The sequence below is a fragment of the Triturus cristatus genome, chromosome 2_1 (genome assembly GCF_964204655.1).
Source record: "Triturus cristatus chromosome 2_1, aTriCri1.1, whole genome shotgun sequence".
NCBI classification, from domain to species: domain Eukaryota; kingdom Metazoa; phylum Chordata; class Amphibia; order Caudata; family Salamandridae; genus Triturus; species Triturus cristatus.
The window spans coordinates 448,538,390-448,559,216 of NC_140581.1; the positions used below are offsets into that span (position 1 = coordinate 448,538,390).

The 20,827-nt window shown below is 45.2% G+C and overlaps 1 protein-coding gene across 3 annotated transcripts in view; it reads right to left on the reverse strand.

Moving 5' to 3' along the window:
• The window catches only part of SCAMP1 (secretory carrier membrane protein 1), a 573,188-nt gene that overhangs the window by 122,310 nt on the left and 430,051 nt on the right, over nucleotides 1-20,827 (reverse strand). For all 3 annotated transcript variants that reach the window (XM_085632265.1, XM_085632264.1, XM_085632262.1), the window contains one exon: nucleotides 5,068-5,169. In XM_085632265.1, coding sequence (XP_085488391.1) covers nucleotides 5,068-5,169 — 102 coding nt within the window. The remainder of the gene's footprint in view (nucleotides 1-5,067; nucleotides 5,170-20,827) is intronic.

A 20,827-nucleotide genomic window follows, 5' to 3' on the forward strand; every position in this document is an offset into this window, starting at 1 on the left:
GCTCTTTACCTGCTGAGGAGATGGCCCTTTCAAGAGCCAATCGTCCAAGTATGTATATACGAACAGCCATCGTCTGTGTAGAGCTGTCGCTACCACCGCCATGCACTTGGTAAAGACTCGTGGGGCAGATTTTAGCCCGAAGGGCAACACTCTGAATTGGTAGTGACTGTTGCCGAACATGAATCGCAGGAATTTGCGAAGACGAGGAGTTACAGGAATGTGGAAGTACGCATCCTGGAGATCCGCCGAGCACATCCAGTCCCCTGCTTGCAGATGTGGACATATTTGATGAAGCGCCAGCATGCGAAATTTTTCTTTTAAGATGAGCTTGTTCAGAGACCGCAGGTCCAGGATTGGTCTGAACTTGTGTTCCTGATCTCTTTTTGGCTCAAGGAAGTACCTGGAGTACACTCCCTTTCCTTGCTGCAAGATGGGAACTGTCTCTATGGCCTTTTTTGTAGAGGCGCCACCACTTCCTGACGTAGTAATTTTAGCTGGTGAGGACGAGATTTTTTCGGAGGAATGTCCTTTGGAGACACACGGAAACGTAGTGCGTATCCATTGCGCAGTATACTGCGCACCCAATGATCCTTCGTTATGTTGCACCACTCTCTCAGATGTTGCGAAACACTTCCTCCCACTGAGTGGGCAACTGCGTCAGAGGAAGCTCTGGCTCATTGTTTTCTTGTAGGCCGAGTGGTGGAGGAGGATTGTTGTTGGCTACCCCCTCTACCTCTGGCAGACTTTCGACCTTGAAATTGCGACCACCCTTGGTTCTTGCCTTGGGACCACTGAGGGGTTTGAACCCTCTGTTGGTATCCCTTGCGTTGGCTGGGCCTGTACCTTCTTCGGAACTCCTTTTTCTTTTCTAGCCCCACCGCCTTCTAAGTGTCCAACTCGGCTTTCATCCTAGCCATTTCTTCATCCGTGTGGGAGCCAAACAATTAAAAACCCGAAAAAGGCAGGTTAAGGATCCTCTGCTGAGCATCCGGTTTAAGGGCTGTAAGCCTCAGCCGGGCAGACCTTCTCGCACAAATTCCATGCGCATACGAATGCGCCGATAGTGTGGTACCATCCGCTGCAGTGCTAATCATCTTTTTAGCCACCAAGGAGCCCTCCGTAATGATCTCTTCAAAGTCCTTCTGATCTTCCTTTGGCAACTTTTCCTTAAACCGATCCAAAGAGTCCCATAAGGATCGGTCGTATCGACCTAATAAGGCTGCTGCACTAGAGACTTGGAGAGAAGATGCTGCCGAGCCACAAACTTTTGGCCCCAAGAATCCTGGGACTTACTCTCCTTGTCCGGAGGGACCAAAGCATGAGCAGAAACCGCATGCGTGCCGCTGCAACTATCCCGGAATCCGCAGGTGGATCAGTTTTCAAGAACACCGGGTCTGTATCAGCCGGCTTGTACTTCTTCTGGATTCTGGCCGGTGCAGCTTTAATCATTGAAGGGGTCAGAAAAATGTCCATTACTGGTTCCATAAGGCCAGGAACCAGAGGCAGCAACGGACGCGAAGCAGATCTTTGGTGCAGCATCTCGAAGATCACTGTAGTTGCACCTGAGGAGTGGACATTGCAATGTTCAGCTTCTGAGCCCCTCTCTACAGCACATTCTGATAGGTGTTAATGTCATCTATCGGAGACACTAGCGACTGAGGGCTGTCCGATAGAGTGGGCAAATTGTCCCTCTTAGAAGAGTGGGTGGAGGAAGATGACCATGAGGGAGACCTTCTTCTGTGGTGATGTGACGAAGGAGGCATGCGTTCCTTAGATCTACCTGCACGGTGGTGGCGTACCGGTGAAGGCGATCTATCCACCTCCTGCACTAATCTTTGCAGAGGGGACCTGTGGACTGGGCTTGTGTAATCTTCCTCCCTTCTCGCTGCTCCTTCCGGAGTCTTACTCCAGTGATGAACTGGTAAAAGCCATCTTGGAGACAGATGTATAGAAGGAGAGGGCCTGTGATGCGACAGGGATCTCTGTCACAACCTCCTCTGATGTTCTGGAGATGCAGATGGATAATGAGGGCATCTCGAGGAGTGAGAAGAAGAATGCCTTGACGCTGATTCCATCATCAAGACTAATGAACCTTCATTAGATCTATGCGATGGTGCTCTCGACGTCGAGCGTATATCCCGCTGCGACGGAGGCCTCCTCGACGTTGATCGAGATCTAGTCGTCGAGGCTCGATCAGGTTCAGGGAGTGGTCTTGGCGCTGAGTGTGTCTTCTTTGGCGTCGAATGTGTCGACGGCGAATGGCGCCTTGACGGCGGGCGAATACTTCCTCGTCTCGACGTCGAGCGATGTGGCCTCAACGGCGACAAGGACTTTCTCTCTTCGACGCCGAAAGTCGATGGGATGACGACGGCGGAGGGCTGCTAGCTCTCGACGCCGAACGACGTTGGAATGACGTCGGCGGAGGACTTCTGGTCTTCGACGTCGAACGTCGTCGGGATGACGTCGGAAGTCTCGTTCTCGACGGCAATCGCCGTCTGGTCTGCGAAGGCGGAGAACTCTCTCTCCTCGACGTCGAACGTAGTCTCTGCGACGGCGACGGAGGGTTATCAGCTCTCGACGTCGAACGTCCAACCGACGTCGACGGAGGTCTGCTGGCTCTCGACGCCGATCGTCGCCGGGTTGACGACGGCGGAGGCTGACGGACTCTCGATGTCGATGACATACCTTCATGTCTGCGTTCTCTCGACAGCGAGCCCGCCATCAACGGTCTTTTCTTCGCTGCATGCCCCTCCGGTGGCTGCTTTCTCAGCGCCGTGCCAGACGCTGAGGGTCTAGAAGAGGATCTGGGCCTCTTGGAGCCTCTTCTTACCGGAGACCTGCCTCTGGAAGCCTTCTCCACCAATCCATAGAGACGAATCCTCTCTCTGTCCTTTAAAGTTCTTTTAGAGAGAGACTGGCAATGAGGTCAAGTCTTTGGTACATGATCCTTAGGCAGGCAAAGAATACAGACCGAGTGAGAGTCTGACCTGGCCTTCTTTTTTCCACAAGAAGGGCAGGGATCAAAAAGGGATGGCATTTTGAGTGGTAAAAAATGCCAAAAGTAATCAGAAAAAGCAAACACCTTACTTGACTGGATGAAAGACGTTGAAGTAAGTTAAAATTGTTCTGAAAAAGGTAAAACATTTCTGAATAAAACCAGAAAAAAGTGGAGCTGTGTAACCAGGGTCCTGACTGAAGGAGCCGGAAAGAACAACTGACCTAACTGTCACCCCTGAGGCATGATGGGAAGCTAGGGGTCATGGCTGCCTTAAAGGCACGGTGCCAGTTTTTCTATGTTGCTAAGAGTTAGCTTTCTAGGCTGTTGTTTTTGACAATGCAGCCTGTGAGCTGTCAATGCTTTCAGTCCGATCTGAGGTTTTGGTCTAAATGCTAAGCATTAAAACAGTTTTCAAACATGCTTTGTTGCTGTTTCTTGTGATATATTGCATAGTTTATTTATGATATACAGGGGAGTCCTTATAGCATTTTCCAACTCTGGTTATGAAAGTAAGTAAGTAAGTATATATATATATATATATATATATATATATATATATATATATATATATATATATATATATACACATATATATATATATACATACATATATATACATACATATATATACATACATATATATACATACATATATATACATACATACATATATATATATATTTGTGTTTCCGGGGTCCCGGGCAAAGGCAGGAATATTCTAGTGCTTATGACTATTGATGAGGATCCCCTGGAAAAGAACTGGGTTTAATCCATTGTTTTTGAGCTCAACACAGCACCCCAGTTTGGACCCCGCCATATGCAAAACAGTCAAAAGCAACATGAGGCAGTGTGGCAGGGAATGCCGAAGTTGCATGGGAGAGGATGCGAAAGCAAAGAGGGAAGGCTAGATGGGATGAAAAAGCAACACAGGAGTGTAGGAGGGAGGCAGAAGCAGCACAGGAATTGTGGGACAGCAACACAGAGGGTGCGCGTGGGGAGAAGCAATGGGTATAAGAGTAAGAGGGGGCAAGGGAAAAGCAGTGACAGGGCACACACAGAGTACAGAGGGAGAGACTTGCACAAGGGAAAAGGCTTGAAACACATGCACTCTCATGGAGAGCTCAACTCGAAAGAAAGTAGGTCTTGAAAAGCAAGCAGTGGAAGCATAGATGGATACCAGCCAATTCAAGAGATTGTAAAGTGCAATACTCCATGGTAGGGACAAGCAATATTGAGGGCTACTAACAAGAAGCAGACAAATGAGTGACAAGGTATGTCAAAAGATAGTAAGCAATGGACGGGCTCCAAGGCCCTCTATGTTCTTGATAAGCCGTAATATGTCTTGCAACAGACAGATTATGGGCTGTTTTCTACAGTGGACCTAAATAGCAGGATTCCTGATATCTCAGTTAGGCACTCGGGGCAGGGGAACGCAACTGTACACCATCCAGGAGACAATCCTAACACGCCTTTTTTCCACTTGCATGCAGTCTTCATTATTTTTCTTATATTGTATTATACTAGCTTTGTCCCTTTATTTCTTTCCTCTCAATCTCATTTTATCGCTCAGCATTTGTGATATCTGCATTCTTTCCTCTAGGTGTTGCCCCTTTTCTCTCCCCTTCTACCACTCTCTCCTAAAGCTGTTCTTTTCCAACAGTTTCTTTTGATCTCTTTTACCGTCTTTTTCTTTATTCTGCAACAGCTTACAAGTCTGGCTCGAAGAAAATGAGTGAGGAGCAGAGATTGGCAAATTTGAAATTGCCTGCAAAAATGAGAAACATTGGGGCCAAAAAGAAGGATAGCCACCACGCACTTTAGATAATTGGCATACATACTTTTGTTGGTGTTAGAAAATAAAGCTGTAATAATGAAAACTGCAAAAATAAATTAATGTCCACAAATCTGCGTACAAAAATGTAACACGTTGATAGAAAGTTTCAAACAATGACATTTACCCAAAAAATACTAATAAATCCTGTATTTTGCTGTTAAAACCAATTGTTAAAAAAGCAACAAAATTACAAAAAACAAACAATATTAACTTATTTTTACAGCTAATCACTCACCAGTTGCCCCAACCGTGTAATCCTAAAGCCTGGAGTACATGTACACCAAACTGACAAATATATATAAAAAAGAAGACAAAGAACCGGAACGAACTGTCACTCCTGGAGGGGAGAAAAAAACGAATGCATATAAGATAGGAAAAATAGTACTCGCAACACAAATAAAAACAACTTCACAATCCTACGCTATGCAATGGAAAACACAGTTTGCAATGCGATGTAATTATTTTTTTAAATACCCAAAACATGCAATACGTATTGGAATTTTGCAATATCTTTCTGACACAAGTAATTGACCAAGAAAATAGACCTTTCATATATGCCTTCGTCACGTGAACAAAATGAAACAATGTTAAATGTGTATCGTGAAAAAGGTTGTGTCAATTTATTTATTTATAAAGTTTTATATAGCGCGAACACGATCCCAAGGGATATCAGAGCGCTTCACAATTACAGATGATCAGGGATGTACAGGCGTCAAATACAAATCAACGAAACAGTAACAAAGGGTACATAAAAGCATCACAGTGGTTAAAAATAGCGTATCTGGGAGGGGAAGAAAAGATTAAATAACGAAGTATAGCAAATCAGTACAAGACGTGAAGGTACAAGTCCAATATCTTATAGCAGATGATCCAAACCCAATTAAGGTAAGAACTTGTTCATAAGGAATATTTTTACTTCCAATTTGAAAGCAACCATGGAGGTGAGTCTGCGAATTTCAGGAGGGAGAGAGTTCCATATCCTCGGGCAGAGCCGGAGAAAGCTCTTTGACAAGTTCTCTTTTTGCGAAATATCTGTGGTTTCAGGAGGAAGGAGTTCGCGCTTCTTGAAGGTCTACCACCTCCCGATATTTCTAACTTTTGGACAAGATACTTGGGGGTTTGGAAATGGAGAGCTTTGTGAGACAGGAAGGCAATCTTTAGCTGTATTCTTGCTTCAGAATCGATAAGGAGGGGTGAGCAGTTGAAGGCAGTGAGATGGTTCATCCAGAGTTCTAACTTGGGGGTATGATACAATCTCTATAAACATACATTAAACAGGGACCGTAAGTTATAGGTAGCATCAGTTCAAGCATCCCTCACATACAGAACAGAGAGCGCATGGGCAGAAGGACTACATTCCTCTTTACACAAACCTCACTGCATGGACGGCTGGAATTCAATAAAAACACACGCGATGTAACAAGTACAGGCAAAGCCAATACATCTGGTGTTGGCTCTCATGCCTTATAGCATTGTCAATGCTCGTTTTGTTATGGTTGGTAGAAAACGTTACAGTTGGGGGAAATTGCTGGGCTCTCAATCTAAAAACCCATTGACTAAAATCCAAAGTATCTTTTAGTCACAAAAAGCACAAATTGCAATAGCAGCCCCTGCCACTTTGTGCGTCTATGTGCTCCTTGTGAAAGAGCAGTATGCCGTTTACTCACACTGAAGTATGCCAATGGCTGACGTGGACTGCCCCACTGTCCCATGATTTACTCTGTAGTGGGTGTAAGAAAAACATTAATGACAATAGCAGACCTATGGGTGAAAAGAACTTACTGAACGTCCATTTAGGTACAGTGCACGTAAAATTTTCAGTAAAATCAAAAGCTACTGGCTAACGCCAAACCTAAAAAGAGACACCAGCAGCACAAGCGTTGCTGCAAACAGAACATGTATGGAAAAGGCAGTAGCAGACCAAGGACCCTGAACCCAAGGAACAGGTCCACAAAGCATGGGCAGCACCACGATCAGATTCCTTCACAACACATGCACCAAAAGAGCTTCTGAAGCAGAATATATTCCTTCCTAAAGCATCAGTATTGTCAAAGAAAACATGTTGTGGTGCCCAATCAAAGATGTGGGAGGTTAACTTAAAAGAACAGTAGCAATTATTGCACAGCACTTCTTAGTAGTTAAATTCGTTTGGTTGCAACTGATAGCAAATAAATACATTTATAAGAGCTCCTACGTAGTTTGTGCCTGGTACGAATCCAGGGAAAACACTACAGGACTTAATTTACCCAAGAGTTCACATATTTACAAGACATCTATGTTCACAACATCATTTCCAGTTCTTGCTCTATTTGCAACACCATGACGCTTACAAAAGTAGTACTAAAGGGAGAACATGGCAGTCAGCTAGCAGTTGTCCGCGAGCAGACCGGGAGTAAAGGGATATGTTCCCAATGTGAAGTGCCGAGAATGAGGCTTTTGATTGTTCGGAGCATTGAGGTTTGAAAACTCTGCTTACAAGCAACTTCTTGGGAGGCCTGGGCGGTATAGTCCGTTCCGCTCGTAGAATTTGGGTAATTTTGCATTCCGCGGAGAACCCGAATTGCCAAAAATTCCGCGATCCGCGGATTCGTGAAATTTTTTGCTTGTTCACGCTTTCAAAATACGTGTTCGTGAGATATTTCCCCCCCGAGTACGCAAACCGCATTCGCGAACAGGTAAAAAGCATTGCGAATGGGCGGAACAAGCAATTTCTCGTGTTCGCAGAGATTTTTTACCGTTTCGCGGAGCTTTGCGTAGTGAGACTACGCACATTTCGCCCACCCCTACTTCTTGGCCAGTGAGTGGTGTGCGGAGCCCGGCTTAGAGAGGCTTGAAGAGAGACTGGCGCGGTCGGACAGTGCACGGCAGTGAGAGTGTGACCGGCATGGCGGGTTTTGGCATCTGGAGATACCGTGGAGGGAAAGAGTGGGAGGAGGGCGGCCCACGAAGGGAGTAAAGCCCGTAGTCTCACTTCCAGGGTCATGTGGAGGGGGAGAAACTGCTGCGGTAGAGACAGCTTCCCAGACCTCCTCTACATGGCTCAGGCGCTGCCAGAAACTCATTTGGCTGGTTGGTAGCACATTACATGGGAAAGTAGAATACAGGAGCTGTTCGGAAGATTTGAATATATAGACGGAAGACTGGAGGAGGTGAGCCCAGGGTAGACCCAAGGTGGAAGCTGTCAAGGTAGGAAGATTGCAGGGGACTGGATAATGAAGGGGAAAGTACAGAAGCCAAATAGGTACACACTGAGGAGTGTGGGATGGGGGGGGGGGGCTGGCAGTGATCCTAATATATCTAAGGAGCAAGCCCCTCAGGGAAGAAAGACAGTCAGAGGTGGGTCCCATAAAAGTGAAAGCCCTGAGGGTGGGGAAGACCCCACCCCCCACCCAGTGTTGCAGGAAGAAGTGATTGTGCCCCTCACAAAGCAGCAAGGTGTACTTGGGCATACACAATCACAGAGGTAGGGTAAGGCAATCCCAACCCCTAAACTTAAGACTCAGAAGATTACCCCCTCTCTTCGGCCTTATTTCAAACTACATGGGAAAAGCCCCGAATCCAGGAAGGTTTCCCTTTCTCCTGACACCCCACAAGCTCTCTCTGCAGAGGTCTTAGACACAAGGTCCGAGACAACAACTGCCGTAATGGATAAGGGGCCCAAGGATACGTTGGAAGAGCAGTGTCAAGACCACAGTACGACGGCAGGGGAAACTCCTCCGATTCCAGCTGGTCCAAATCGGTATCAGTTTCTAGCAGAAAAGGACTCGATAGGGAGCACAGGCAAGAAAGGAGAGATGGAAGGTGACACCGCTACCCCAGTAAGACCAAAGCCCAGGAATGCATCTGTGGGACCAGGAGAAGTAGGACGAGAACATAATCACCTATGGTCTCATGCTTGCTCTTTGGAACAGTTAATTAAATCTCTTGTGGAGGAGGTTAGAAGTAGGTTTGCCACTTCTCAAGGCAATGAAAAGGAGATTCAGGGTGTTTGTGAGGGGCTTGTTTCAAAGTTTGAATCCCTATCTCAAAGAACATATGCATTGGAAGCTTCAGTAGCAGAAGGAAAAGACAACACGACAAGACAGACAAGTGCTGAATAGGTTAATATGAAATTCAAGGAAAGCCAAGATAAACTGGAGTCTTTAGAGAACAATGCAAGGAGAAACAACATTAGGGTGTTGCTGGAAGGAAGCAAGAGGGAGGATATAAAAGCCTTTATAGTTGACTTACTGAGGACCAGAGGTGCTTAGGAAGGTTCAGAAGAAATTCTGATTCAGGACATTCAGAGGGAAGAGGTGTGGCGCCACGGCCAGGGCGACTGACTCTGGAATCTGGGGATCACGGTTCAATCCCCATCGCCGGTGGCAGATTAGCCCAGCACCATGTGACTCTGGGCAATAGCTTGCTTAATCTTCCTGATGGCCCCCAGCACCTAGAGACCCATACGGGTGATTGTTCGCGCTTTACAAATGTGGATTATTATTATTATCGGGACCCCTTCAGGAAGAATGCGAACAGAGATAAGCCACCCAAAATCGTAGTTAATGTTCTCACATACGCTATTAAAGAGAAGATCTTGAATGCAGCAAAGAAAGCAGGTTCCCTAACTAGTAAGGGGCTTGTCTTTGAAATCAGATCTGATATCTCCCAAACTACCCTGAATAGGCAGTGGGAACTAGGAAAAAGGATGGATGAATTAAAAAAGCTGGGAGGGTCTGTCCAGCTTAGATTTCCAGCAATCTCTACATGCGATGGTTAATATTAAGATGCACAATCTGAGAGACCAGGAAGAAATGGACGCTTTACTTGAGAAGCTTAGATCGAATCAAGAAATGATTATAGGACTAGGAGAAGTGGTTTCCTACGAAAAAGGCCCAGGTCCAGGTCAGATAGCTCCTTCTGAGCTGTAGCGGTTATTTGTAGTTATTTCCTTCTTCGTTATAATTGCATAGCCATACATTACCTTTATTAGTATTTCTTCATACTTTTCAGTTGTATTAGTTGAATTCTTCAATACTTGAGGGATGCCCAGCCCAAATTATCATGCTTTAACAATCACACTTGACCACAGCTGAATGCTTAGATATTTTTAAATATCAGAAGTGGGTATACGGTGTATACGGAACAAACCTGTCATACAAATGGAGTGATCATTTTGGCCAAAAAGCGAGCAGAGGTTTCCATTTTGGGTCGGAAAGTGGATAAAAAGGGTAGATGGGCCACTGCGACTGCAAAACTTTTTTTTTTTGTGAATCTGTTTTTATTGGGTTTTATGATTATTACAGTAAAATACTTGTAGAATCAAACAGTGTTGGGCATTACAATTGGCATGCAAGGCACAGCATATTCATATAGCATATTTACAGTTTATGTTCAGGGCAATGTACAAAATATTCAAAAATGAGGCTGACAGGTATATTTGTAGTTGTGCTCTAGCAAGCAGGCGAAGAGTGCAAAGACCGATAGGAAAAGAGGGTAAGGAGGCATGGTAGCCGCACCATTGTCTCCATACTGAGTGTCCTCTGAGGTGTGGATGCTGGCAAATGTCCACTGTCGCACGCATTTGTGCGCACTGTCCCATAGAGCCAGTAGGAATGCTGGCGTACATTTGTAATTAAGTACCAATAATAGATTCACAGTTAATCAACAGAAACTTAGAAGTGTGCATACAAAAAAAAAAGGAAGGGTGGAGGGGAAGGAAGAAGAGGAATGCACAATGTATGCAACCTAACATATAGCCCGTGACCCCTCCCATGCTTCCATGTACAGTATTGCCCATAGCTCATGTGTCTAACAGCGTCTAGTTGCTACCCCGTGTCTAGAATGTGTGTCGACTGAGTGTCACAAAGAGCTTATGTCTGCCAGTAAGAGAGTGGCGTGGTACATACGCTACTGCTGCCTGTGAAGCTGATCACTGCCCAAGGCTGGTGTACCAGAGAGGTCCGTGGGTGGGGTGTCTAGGCTGCGCTGTAGTGTGAGGTAGATAGTGTCCCAGTATGTGGCAATGGGGATCTTGCGCAATACAAGGGTCTCCTCGCGCTTAATAGCTAGGCTTTCCGCTTTGGCCCACGCAAGCATAGAGTGGCGCCAAGCTCGTATATGGGGAAGGTTTGGTGCTTTCCATCTTTTACTAATAAGTCGCTTAGCCTCTATCATTCCCAGATCTATAAATCTGAACATGACCTTCGTGTTGGGGGTTCTACGAAATGTATGTAATAGATATGTAGGCCAAGTGAAAGGCAGTTCCCAGTCAGTACACTCATGTAGCAAGGTGGCCACTTCCCTCCAGTATTCTTCCACTCTGGCGCAGGTCCAAAACATGTGCTGCAAATCGGCCCCTATCTCTGCACACCGCAGGCAAGCGGCATCTCCGCGATTAAAGTATTGATTAATTTTTGCAGGAGTGAGGTATGCTCTGTGGATTATGTAAAGCTGTATCTGCCTAAAGCGCATGTTCCTGGGGATGCGTGTGGGGCTCTCAAGTACCTTGGCCCATTCCTTGTCCGTGAGATGGCCAGCCTGGTCTTGTTCCCACTTGTGGCGAAGCGTGACAAGGCTTAATGCCGCTTGAGTTCGGAGTGAGGCTGCGAACCAGTGTGTCAAGTGTCTGCCCTGTCCCATGACGTGCAAGTACTGCATGGTGAGATGCGTTCGTAGCTCTGCAGTGACATCCCCCCCATTTTGCCGTGAGCGACTGCAAAACTATTTGATAGAATCTATACACTGGTGGGATACTATGGCCCTAATGTAGACGTTATAGAGCCCCTACAATCTGTGTGTCTAGAGTTGGTCGAATCCCAGTACCCGATTATTATTTCAATGCGGTGATGGATTACCATTTGGATAGGTCTAGCAACAGCAGAACAACCTTTTGTTCGAAAATGCATGCCTACATAAGATCCCTGATGAAACAACTAGGCCTTTGTGACATCTAGAGAGAAGTGTGTTGAAAAGAGGTACATATTACAATAAGAAACACAATCACCATTCTAGGATTTACTATTTTTATGCTAGATAAGTCACTTAGAGCGAACGTCCAAGATGTTCGGCATTTAGCCGCTCATTTCACTGATCATGCATCAGTGGCTTTAGTAGTTAACAGTAGACATGGGTAGAAAGACAAGAAGATGGACATTAGATCGCTCCCTATTAAACAATCAGGGATTAATCAATACTTAGCTTATATAAGGGGTATTCCGATTAGTCTTTCTGCTTAAAAGACTAAGCAATAGAAGAAAAGTGGTCGTAGACTTGGAGCATGAGATTGTGGTGTAAGAAAAAAAGCGCTGGAAGCATGCAGATGGTGAAGATTCTATTGAGAGGCGGCTGAAGGAAATTCAAGAGGGGAAACTTTGCCTTAATACCATTCTGGAGGAGAGTGTCCGGGCACGCTGGGAAGCCAGCTAATTAGCACACTGAGTATAGTGAGAATGCGAGGAAACTCCTGGCATGGAAGACGAAGACAGAATTGAGAAAAGAGAAATAAAATGTAGGAGAACTTGGAACAGACTAGTGGAAGCTCAGGATGTGGCATAAGCCTTTGATGAATGTTTTTGAAACTCTGTACATAGAGGATTCGAACTTGTAGGAGGATCAGGCCAACGATTGGTTGGTAGGTCAAACCGGTGGGAAACTCTTAGTGGAAGAAAAGGAAACCCACGAGGAGGAGATATCTCAGAGCGAGGTACTGTTGCGATTAATAAATGACAGAGGTAAGTTGGCTGGGCCAGACGGGCTTCCTAATGAAGTTTACTTAAAATTAATTGATATACTATGCTCGGTAACGACCCAGCTTTTTGCAGAGATTTGGGAGGAAGGAGCTCTGCTCCCAAAATCTTGGGAGGAAGCAGTGGTTACCATAATTTTAAAGCAAGGAAAAGACCCAATGTTTTGTGCATCTTATAGACCAATTTCACTTCTGAATTGTGACTATAAGCTCTTCGCTAGTATCCTGGCCAATAGGCTGAGTAATGCAATCAGAGGGTTGATAGCAGAAGGTCAAAAAGTTTCATGAAAGGGAGATTTATGCATCACCTAAGCCACGAGTTAATAGGGACTGTCGATTTGGTAACTGCAAACAAAGTACCACTTGCGATTATTACGCTCAATGCCACCAAGGCATTTGATAGGTGAATTGGCAGTATCTGTACACCCTTCTGGGCCATTATAATATGGGTAATAAGTTCTATAGGGCCATACAGGGCATTTATAGGGCACCTTCGACAAAAATTGTGCTGAATGGCAAATGTACATCAAGCTTTAAGATAACAAGAGGGCCCAGGCAGGGCTGCCCCTTTCCCCCTTGCTTTTTAATTTATATATTGAGCCCATTGCTGGAAAGATCAGGCTGGAACAGGGGATTTTACGTTTGCCTACGGTACTTGGTCGAATTAAGTATCCCTATATGCCGATGATGAAAAGGTATAGACGCAAGATTTAGCTCCTAATTTGGAAAGCCTAGACCACCTGATCAACTTGGGGAAGGTGGCTGGGTATGAGGCCAACTCTTCCACGATGCAGGTTATGGTGTGTAATATAGAAGAGACACAGGATGATAAGGAGGGAACTAAAACTTTTGGCCATAAAGGTCTGTTGCTCCTTACAAAAATTGGCAGAACTAACTTCCACAAAAGAGTGGTAGAAACAAACCGGTTATTACTTAGTTGGTCCCATCTTCTATTAACGATACTTGGGAGAACGAAATTTATTAAAAATGTCAATACTTCAGAAATGTTCCTTTCTTTTGTAATATGATACTCCTTCATTTTAAGAGCACCTGGCTGCAAAAACTTCATGATAGAATAGACTCATTTATATGGGCCTCTAAGGGCACAAGAAATGCAAGAAGAAAGTTGCGGAGGATGTACGACAAAGGGGGCATTGCACTGCCAGATTTTCAATTATATGCATGGGCTTTTCAATTAAAAAACTGTACATTTTTGTTATCTGAGAATGGGTGGGTCAGGGAGTGACCAGTTATGGGAGTCCTTGCTAAATGAAGTGGAAAGTGATGTGGGTCCAAGTTAATGTATACATTTGGGGACCAGAGTTACTTCAAGAAACAGTAAGGCTAAAAGTGTTGCATGTGGCCCCCGATTGTGGGCCCAGATTCGAAGAGTAACAAACTTTTCCTACTATAGCAGGTGCGCTCCAATATGGGATTCCCTGGGCTCTCCAGAATGTTTGGAAGACAGGCTGGCTCTGAATCAAAGGGAAGCAGGCATTATTGAATGGGGCCAGATCCTTCAAGAGGGAAAGCCCTGTTCAGGAGAGCAGTTTCAGCATGTAACCAACAAGATGGTGTCCAAGTTCAAATGTATCCAACTACAAAGGTGGCCCGAGCCATGGATAAAGCTAGCATCAACGATTTGGAAGGGCACTTGATCAACAGCCCACAACGGAAGAAGGTGGTGGCAACCTCGTATGAGTTAATTATAGATATCTCAGAAGGTGGGCTCAGAAGGTGGGCTGAGTACACCTAACTCTTTGTGGGGAGAAATATTGCCGAATACAAGTCTCGACCAATTATGGCAAGTATGTTTCCGGTTATTACATATGGTCTTTAAACCGACATATTTCAGAAGGAACCATCTTTTTTCCCTCCACAGAGCCTACTGGTCACCATACAGCCTAGCAAAACTGAAGGGTACTGAAGAGGCATATTGCAAGAAATGTGGCCTAAAGAACACGGATGATGTCCGTATGTTCATACTTCTGGAAGGATTTTTATATGTTTTTGAACAGTCTCTTACATACTCAAATCCAAGTAAGCCCTGAATTAATTATTTTTGGAATATCACCAGAAGCTGGAGACCCTTTGGATTATGGCAATAAATTGGTATTCTATTTAATTTTGTTGGGAAGAAGACAGATTTGTAAGTACTGGATCCAGTCGAAAGCCCCTCTCAAAAGCAGAGTGGCTTGACTCAGTATTGTATGTTAATAGGATGGATTGAGTCATACCTCTTCAAAAAAAGTGGCTAAGCTATGGGACCCCTTGACTATTTGGTGGGAAAGGCATGATGGAGGATAATTTTCGGGTTCAATTAGGAAGGGATTGAATTGGTCCATTTTCAATTGGGTCCCATGATTACAGCCTGTAGGAGGGTGGCTTAGGATATGTTGCTCACTTATGTAAGTGTGGCACCCTGCACTAATCCAGACAACCCTTATAGTGATTTTAGTGGTCTTAGACAACCTTAAAAATTTTCTGTAAGTGGTAGCTGTGGAGAGCAGGCTTCAGGCTTAGTCCAGAAGGAGTGTAAAGCAGCTTGTTTTACCAGTACTAATCATATGGCTTAGGTTAAGTAAAAGAAAAACACACTGTGTAGTTATAAAAATATGTATTTATTATAAACAATAACTAACACATTGCAATGTCTCCTACCTGAAGATATAATCACAATACTTTGATAATAGAACACGTAAGTAGCACAAATACACAGTGGTCGCTGGGGGAAACTAAACCATATACAAATAAAGAGGAATTCGAACCATGACTTAATTCCAGACTGGACCCAGAAGACGTAGAAGAGCTGGTGACCCAAGGAACCATCCAAGGTAAGAACCCAGGAACCCCACATCAATGGGTAAGTCGCGGTTGCAGATTTTAAGAAGGACTCTTCCCAGAAAACCCTGAAGAAATCCAGAGGAAGATGGAAGGTTGAAGAGTCACCCCACCCATGGATACCCCGGGAACCAGGATACCTACACCAGGGAAGACTGGCTCATAGGTGCGAAGTGACGTCGGGAACCGCCATAGACCACAATGGAGGACTTCAGTAACGATGCCGCTGGCGAAGAAGGTGAAAAAGTCCGGTAGAATCCAAAGGTGGATTCATGAAGAGAGGTATCTGCAAGCAGAGGGGACAGCGTCTATGCCACTCAGGAGTGACCAGGAGGCACGGAAGACGAATGCCCACCGATGTTGGAAGATGCAGGAGAGTTGACAGTGACCTTCGCGCTGCAGCTGTGCGGACCAGGTGACACAGTGGAAGACAGGAGCCGTTCACGAGCTGTCCCACGCCGGACGTCAGGAGACAGGGGGTCGGTGTCAGTCGGGAGCACCAACAGCAACAAACTTAGTCGACGAAAGAGGTGCAGTGTCGGGACCAGTAAGGACCAAATGACTCACCACGAGCAGGTAAGTCAGAGCAGGCCAGAGCAAGCAGGGGAGCCCTTTGGAGCCAAAGAAGACCCTCAAGAAGACCCATAGGCCGGTGGCACAGGAGTCGCAAGAGGACCTCGAGCAGCTCACCAATGTTGAAGGCCCACGGTGCAGAGGATGCGGTGAGGACGAAGATCTTGGTAGCAAGAGATGCTTGAGGCTGGAGCTTCGTGGAGCCCAAAGATCTCTGGAGGAGAGAGTCAACAAGCCTTGGTAACGGCAAGTCATGGTGCACAGGGGTACTGGTCTGGCGGTTCTGACGAGGGATACTGGTTTCAAACTTGCTGTGAAGACAGTGCAGGCCTCACAGGAGTTGCAGAACCACCACCTGTGTTGCTGAACCTTTCGGAGTCCATGGGAGCTCAGGAACAGCAGACCGGTCAGCTTCATTGTGGTGCCTGCAGATGCAGGGGAGTGACTCCTTCACTCCAAGGGAGATTCCTTCGGGTGTCTTGGATGTCCACAGACCTGTAGAAGATCCTGTATGGGGCACAGGCACAGACACAGACAACACAGAAGACTGGCAGGAGGACGAGACCAGGAGCAGCAGGAGTCTTCCCAGTTGCAGTAGTTCCCAAAGCGAAGTCCAAAGTGCTCAGACGGCTGAAGATAAAGTTGTTTCGGATCTGAATCTGGTCTCACAACGAATCTAAGGAACCACCCACAGGTAAGCCCTTAAGTTGGGATGATTCAGGGGTCCCTCCAACAGGAGGGGCTGGACAGGGGGAGGATACTCCTATGTCCAGTTTCCTGCCAGAGCGGGAGCCAATGGCTCCATGAACTGGTTCCAACTAGAGTATGCAAAGAGGGCACAAAATGTGCCCTTCAAAGCAGTCTAGAGACGCTGGCAAGCGCCCCCACCCTGGCCCAATACACTAAGTCTAGTCTGGGAATTGGTCAAACCTCCCTGTGACAGGAAACATATTGTCCTGCCTTCCCCTGCTCGAGCTTGGCTCAGCAGCAGGAGGGCAGAATCGTGTCTCTGGTCGGCAGCAGCCATAGGTTGCTGTCCGGTTCTAGAAGACTGGTATCAGGAGCACTGAGGGCCTGCAGGAGGACCTTTACAAAGCATGAAATCATACCTCGAACAATGTTTACGGTGTTGGAGGTATGATTCCAACATGTTTGATACAGCACATGCCAGGTTTCGTTACTCAGTTTAGAGTTATCCATCGCATAATGACGCATGGCCACTATTGTAATGGCGATGCACTTACAACCCAGCAAAATGTACTCTGTGGATTGTAGGGGTGTCCAGCTCATGCAGGGGCACCCTCACACTTATAACCAAGCACCCTGCCTTCAGGACTGAAAGGCCTGCCTTAGGGCTGACTTACAGGTTTTAGGTGCATTGACCTCAGATGTAAGAAAACTTATATCCGTTGGTTGCAAGTGGTGCTAGCAACAGCTTACACAGGCTGAAATGGCAGGCCTGTAGTCACAATTTGAGTGGTCTCCTATGGGTGGCATAATACGTGCTTCAGCCCATGGGGGACCCTTGGTGTACCTATGCCCTGGGTACCTTAGTACCATATACTAGGGACTTGCAAGGGTACACCAGTAGCCAATCTGGGGGGTACCCAAGTACTCACCATGGTCCAATTTAGGGAAGAAGCACAGAAACTGAGGTCCTGATTAGTAGGATCCCAGTCAGACTAGTCAGAAAGACATAATGACACCAGCAAACAGTGAGGGTAACTATGAAAGCAGATCCTACTTTCCTACACAGCCGTTTGGGGGACATGACATGGTAGTCAACTCCTCCCTTTCCATAATGCTGTTTTCTCAAAGGTTTCCTCTAAAGGCAGACCACTGAGGCAGAGAGGAAGCTTGGAAGTTTCAGTTGGAAACAAGCATGGCAAATGAGGATAATTATTATTATTTTTTTTCCCTCTTTATATTGAACAAAAGTGATGGTACAATGGTGGGTCACATAATCGCATAATGTTAACAGATAACAGTGAAGCCTCACAGGCATATACACATATCCTATCGTGTCTCCACACCACCTTAAACAGCAGGCAGGTCAAAGTCCAGAGCATGTTTCCGCAATTCAATTGAAGAAGATATTACAGATGCCCCCGTGATGCGTCCATTTTGTCTATTTGCTGTCCCATTTGGCAAGATAACCTTTATGTTTGAATACATCTTTTTCTGCAACCATGGCATTAGCCATATCTTTGGCCCATTTTGAAAACCTGGGTAGGTCACCGACCCCCCACCCCTGAGCAATATTCCTTTTTGCAAGAACGAACCCCAGGGACGCCCATGTGCGTTCTGTTTGAGTTAAGTCCGTGGCCTCCCACACATTCAGCAGACAAAGACGTGGAGAGTGAACGATGGTCTTCCCACATACCCGCTCTAATATAGAGACAATTTTCACCCAGTAGGATTGAAGCTGCGGACACTTCCAAATCGTATGGAAGAAAGTGCCCTCATCATTGCACCCTCTAAGGCACCCAGGGTCCGGGCGCCTTCCCATCTTGACCAGTAAATGTGCTGATAAATATGTTCTGTGCAGGGTTTTGAGTTGGATAAGGCGTAGGCGCATTGGGATGGCAACTTCCAGGGGGAGAAGAGGGCCTCCTGACAGTCATAGTCATCAAGGTACCCTAAGTCAGTCTCCCAAAGTTGTCACAGGGGCACCAGTGGGTCAGGTTTATTGTTCATCAGTTTGCTTTAGGTGAGTGAGACCACTTTGTGTGTCAGTGGGTCAGTCAGAAGTCGATCCTCCAGCGGGGAGGCCTCGGGCAAAGCTCCATCGCTGGCGATGATGGAGATGAGTCATGTCGGATTTGGAGATACCGGAAAGTCTCACTCGGCCAGCTGGTATTCTTTTTGGAGAGCTGCGAAGGGAACCATAGCGTTACGTTTCTAAAGGACCCCAAACAATTTGGTTTAAAAAAAAAAAAAAACACCATGAGGCTTATGTTTTCTGGATTCCACGTTAAACATGTCTCACTGAGAGACAACTATTGAACGTTTTCACATATTGCTGAAAACACAAGCAACATTTTCTGATTACCCACGTTACTCGAGGAATTACTGTGAAGTGATTTTTTTTAAACCCAGTAGAGTGATAGGTTAGAAGCCTATGCTGAAAAAATGTTACAATTTCTAGACTTAAAACACGATTCCATCCCTCTTAGCATGGTATACCGCGAAAACATTTCACTTTACAAGCAGGAATAGAGCTACAGGCCTTCTAGAAGTGAAATTCAGACAAACATCTGTTTGGGAATTGTTGATTAGTTAATGGGGGTCAAAATTGTGGGAAGTTGTTTTTCTCAAGACAGCCAAAGAGTCATAAAATGAAGATAGGGAGCACCCTTGACAAAAGCAATCCAAATCTATTTTCTCCCACTGCACTCAGAAGAACAAGCATTTGCAATGCAATCGGTCTCGCATTTGTGAAAGTTAGAGTTATTAGCATTGTAACTAATAACATTTTTTACTTATTTTTTTGTTTGCAGTGGAGTAACGTAACAGGTAAAGCAGCTGACTTTCAAATTTGTGTACTATATTTGATTTTTAAGATTGATTAACCATATGTGCTGCAGATGAATTAGTAACAAGAAATACTGCCAGAACCATTTAGCTTTTGGTTTGTTGAGCCTTATGTCTGCTTGCTAAACAGTTTAACTAACTAACCTCCCTGAACGTGCATAACCATAGAGTGACTATTGAGACTCTTTAGTGTTAAATTCATTAAGTTAGTTACAATCAAATGAAGATGCCTAGTGACTATTATGAGTAGTTTCCTTGTGCAAAGCCATTGCAAGTTCCAATCTGGCAGTAAATGGCATTTTCCTTTGTCAGTTTCACTGTATTGCATTATTAATATGGAATGTGGCCTTTGCAATGTAGTATTAAACATGTGACTCTGTGTCTGCAAGTATGCCTCATCTCAGTAATGTTTTATTGGGTCGCATTTTTTTCATTGGCATGGTGTACACACAAACCCACACCCATGCTGCACCCTTAGTTCATTTTGTTTTATCTTCGAATAATATATATCTTCTAATTAAATATAATCCAGCAATAAATGTACTTCTGTTTTAAAAGAGTTTACAGACAGTTTGTCAAGGAGCCTCTAGTTAGTTCTTATAGAAATATTAGAAGTATTTTAACACGATCCTTTAAAACTCAGAACTCCAACAACCTCTGTCATAATTGGAGTAAACTACATCAGTGTGGAAGAAAATGTGTTTGTTTTCATTATTGCGATTAGGCAAAGTAGCTGAGGTAATTATCTATGCCAGCGAGCTACTAGAGTTGGTAAAACGTTGTATACATTGATATAGTGGTTTACAGTAAAACAGAGTATTTTTTGGCAGTGAACATGTGATAGTGTGACAAGAAGCCGGAAGTGAGATCCAATCCAATGGTCTGCCTTTCAATTGAGCAATAAAAATGTGCTCACTGGCGGAAATAGGCAAAGCTGCCGGAAGTAAACATTGGTGTGCTCTGAGTCTGCGGGTGTGCAATCAGCAGATACGGATTCACTAATGGACGTTGGACGACTGATGGGTGAATGAAGGCCAGGGAGGGAAGGACAGATAGAAAGAGGGTTGGGCGGATAATCATCTTTCAGGCCGGAAGCAGAGCCAGGTGAGAAAGCACATTCATAAACGGAAGGGTGGGCAGGTGGCAAATGATGGACAGATGCAGCGATTTATGGACAGACAAATACATTAAAGTGTTATTGGGGCAGAGTAGCAGTTACTTTGAGTAACTAGGTAAGTGGTGCTTTCAGACCATGCCAAGAGTCCGCATTGTTAGAGATCGACACATAAATGCAGCCAGTCAATAAAATACAAACAATGAA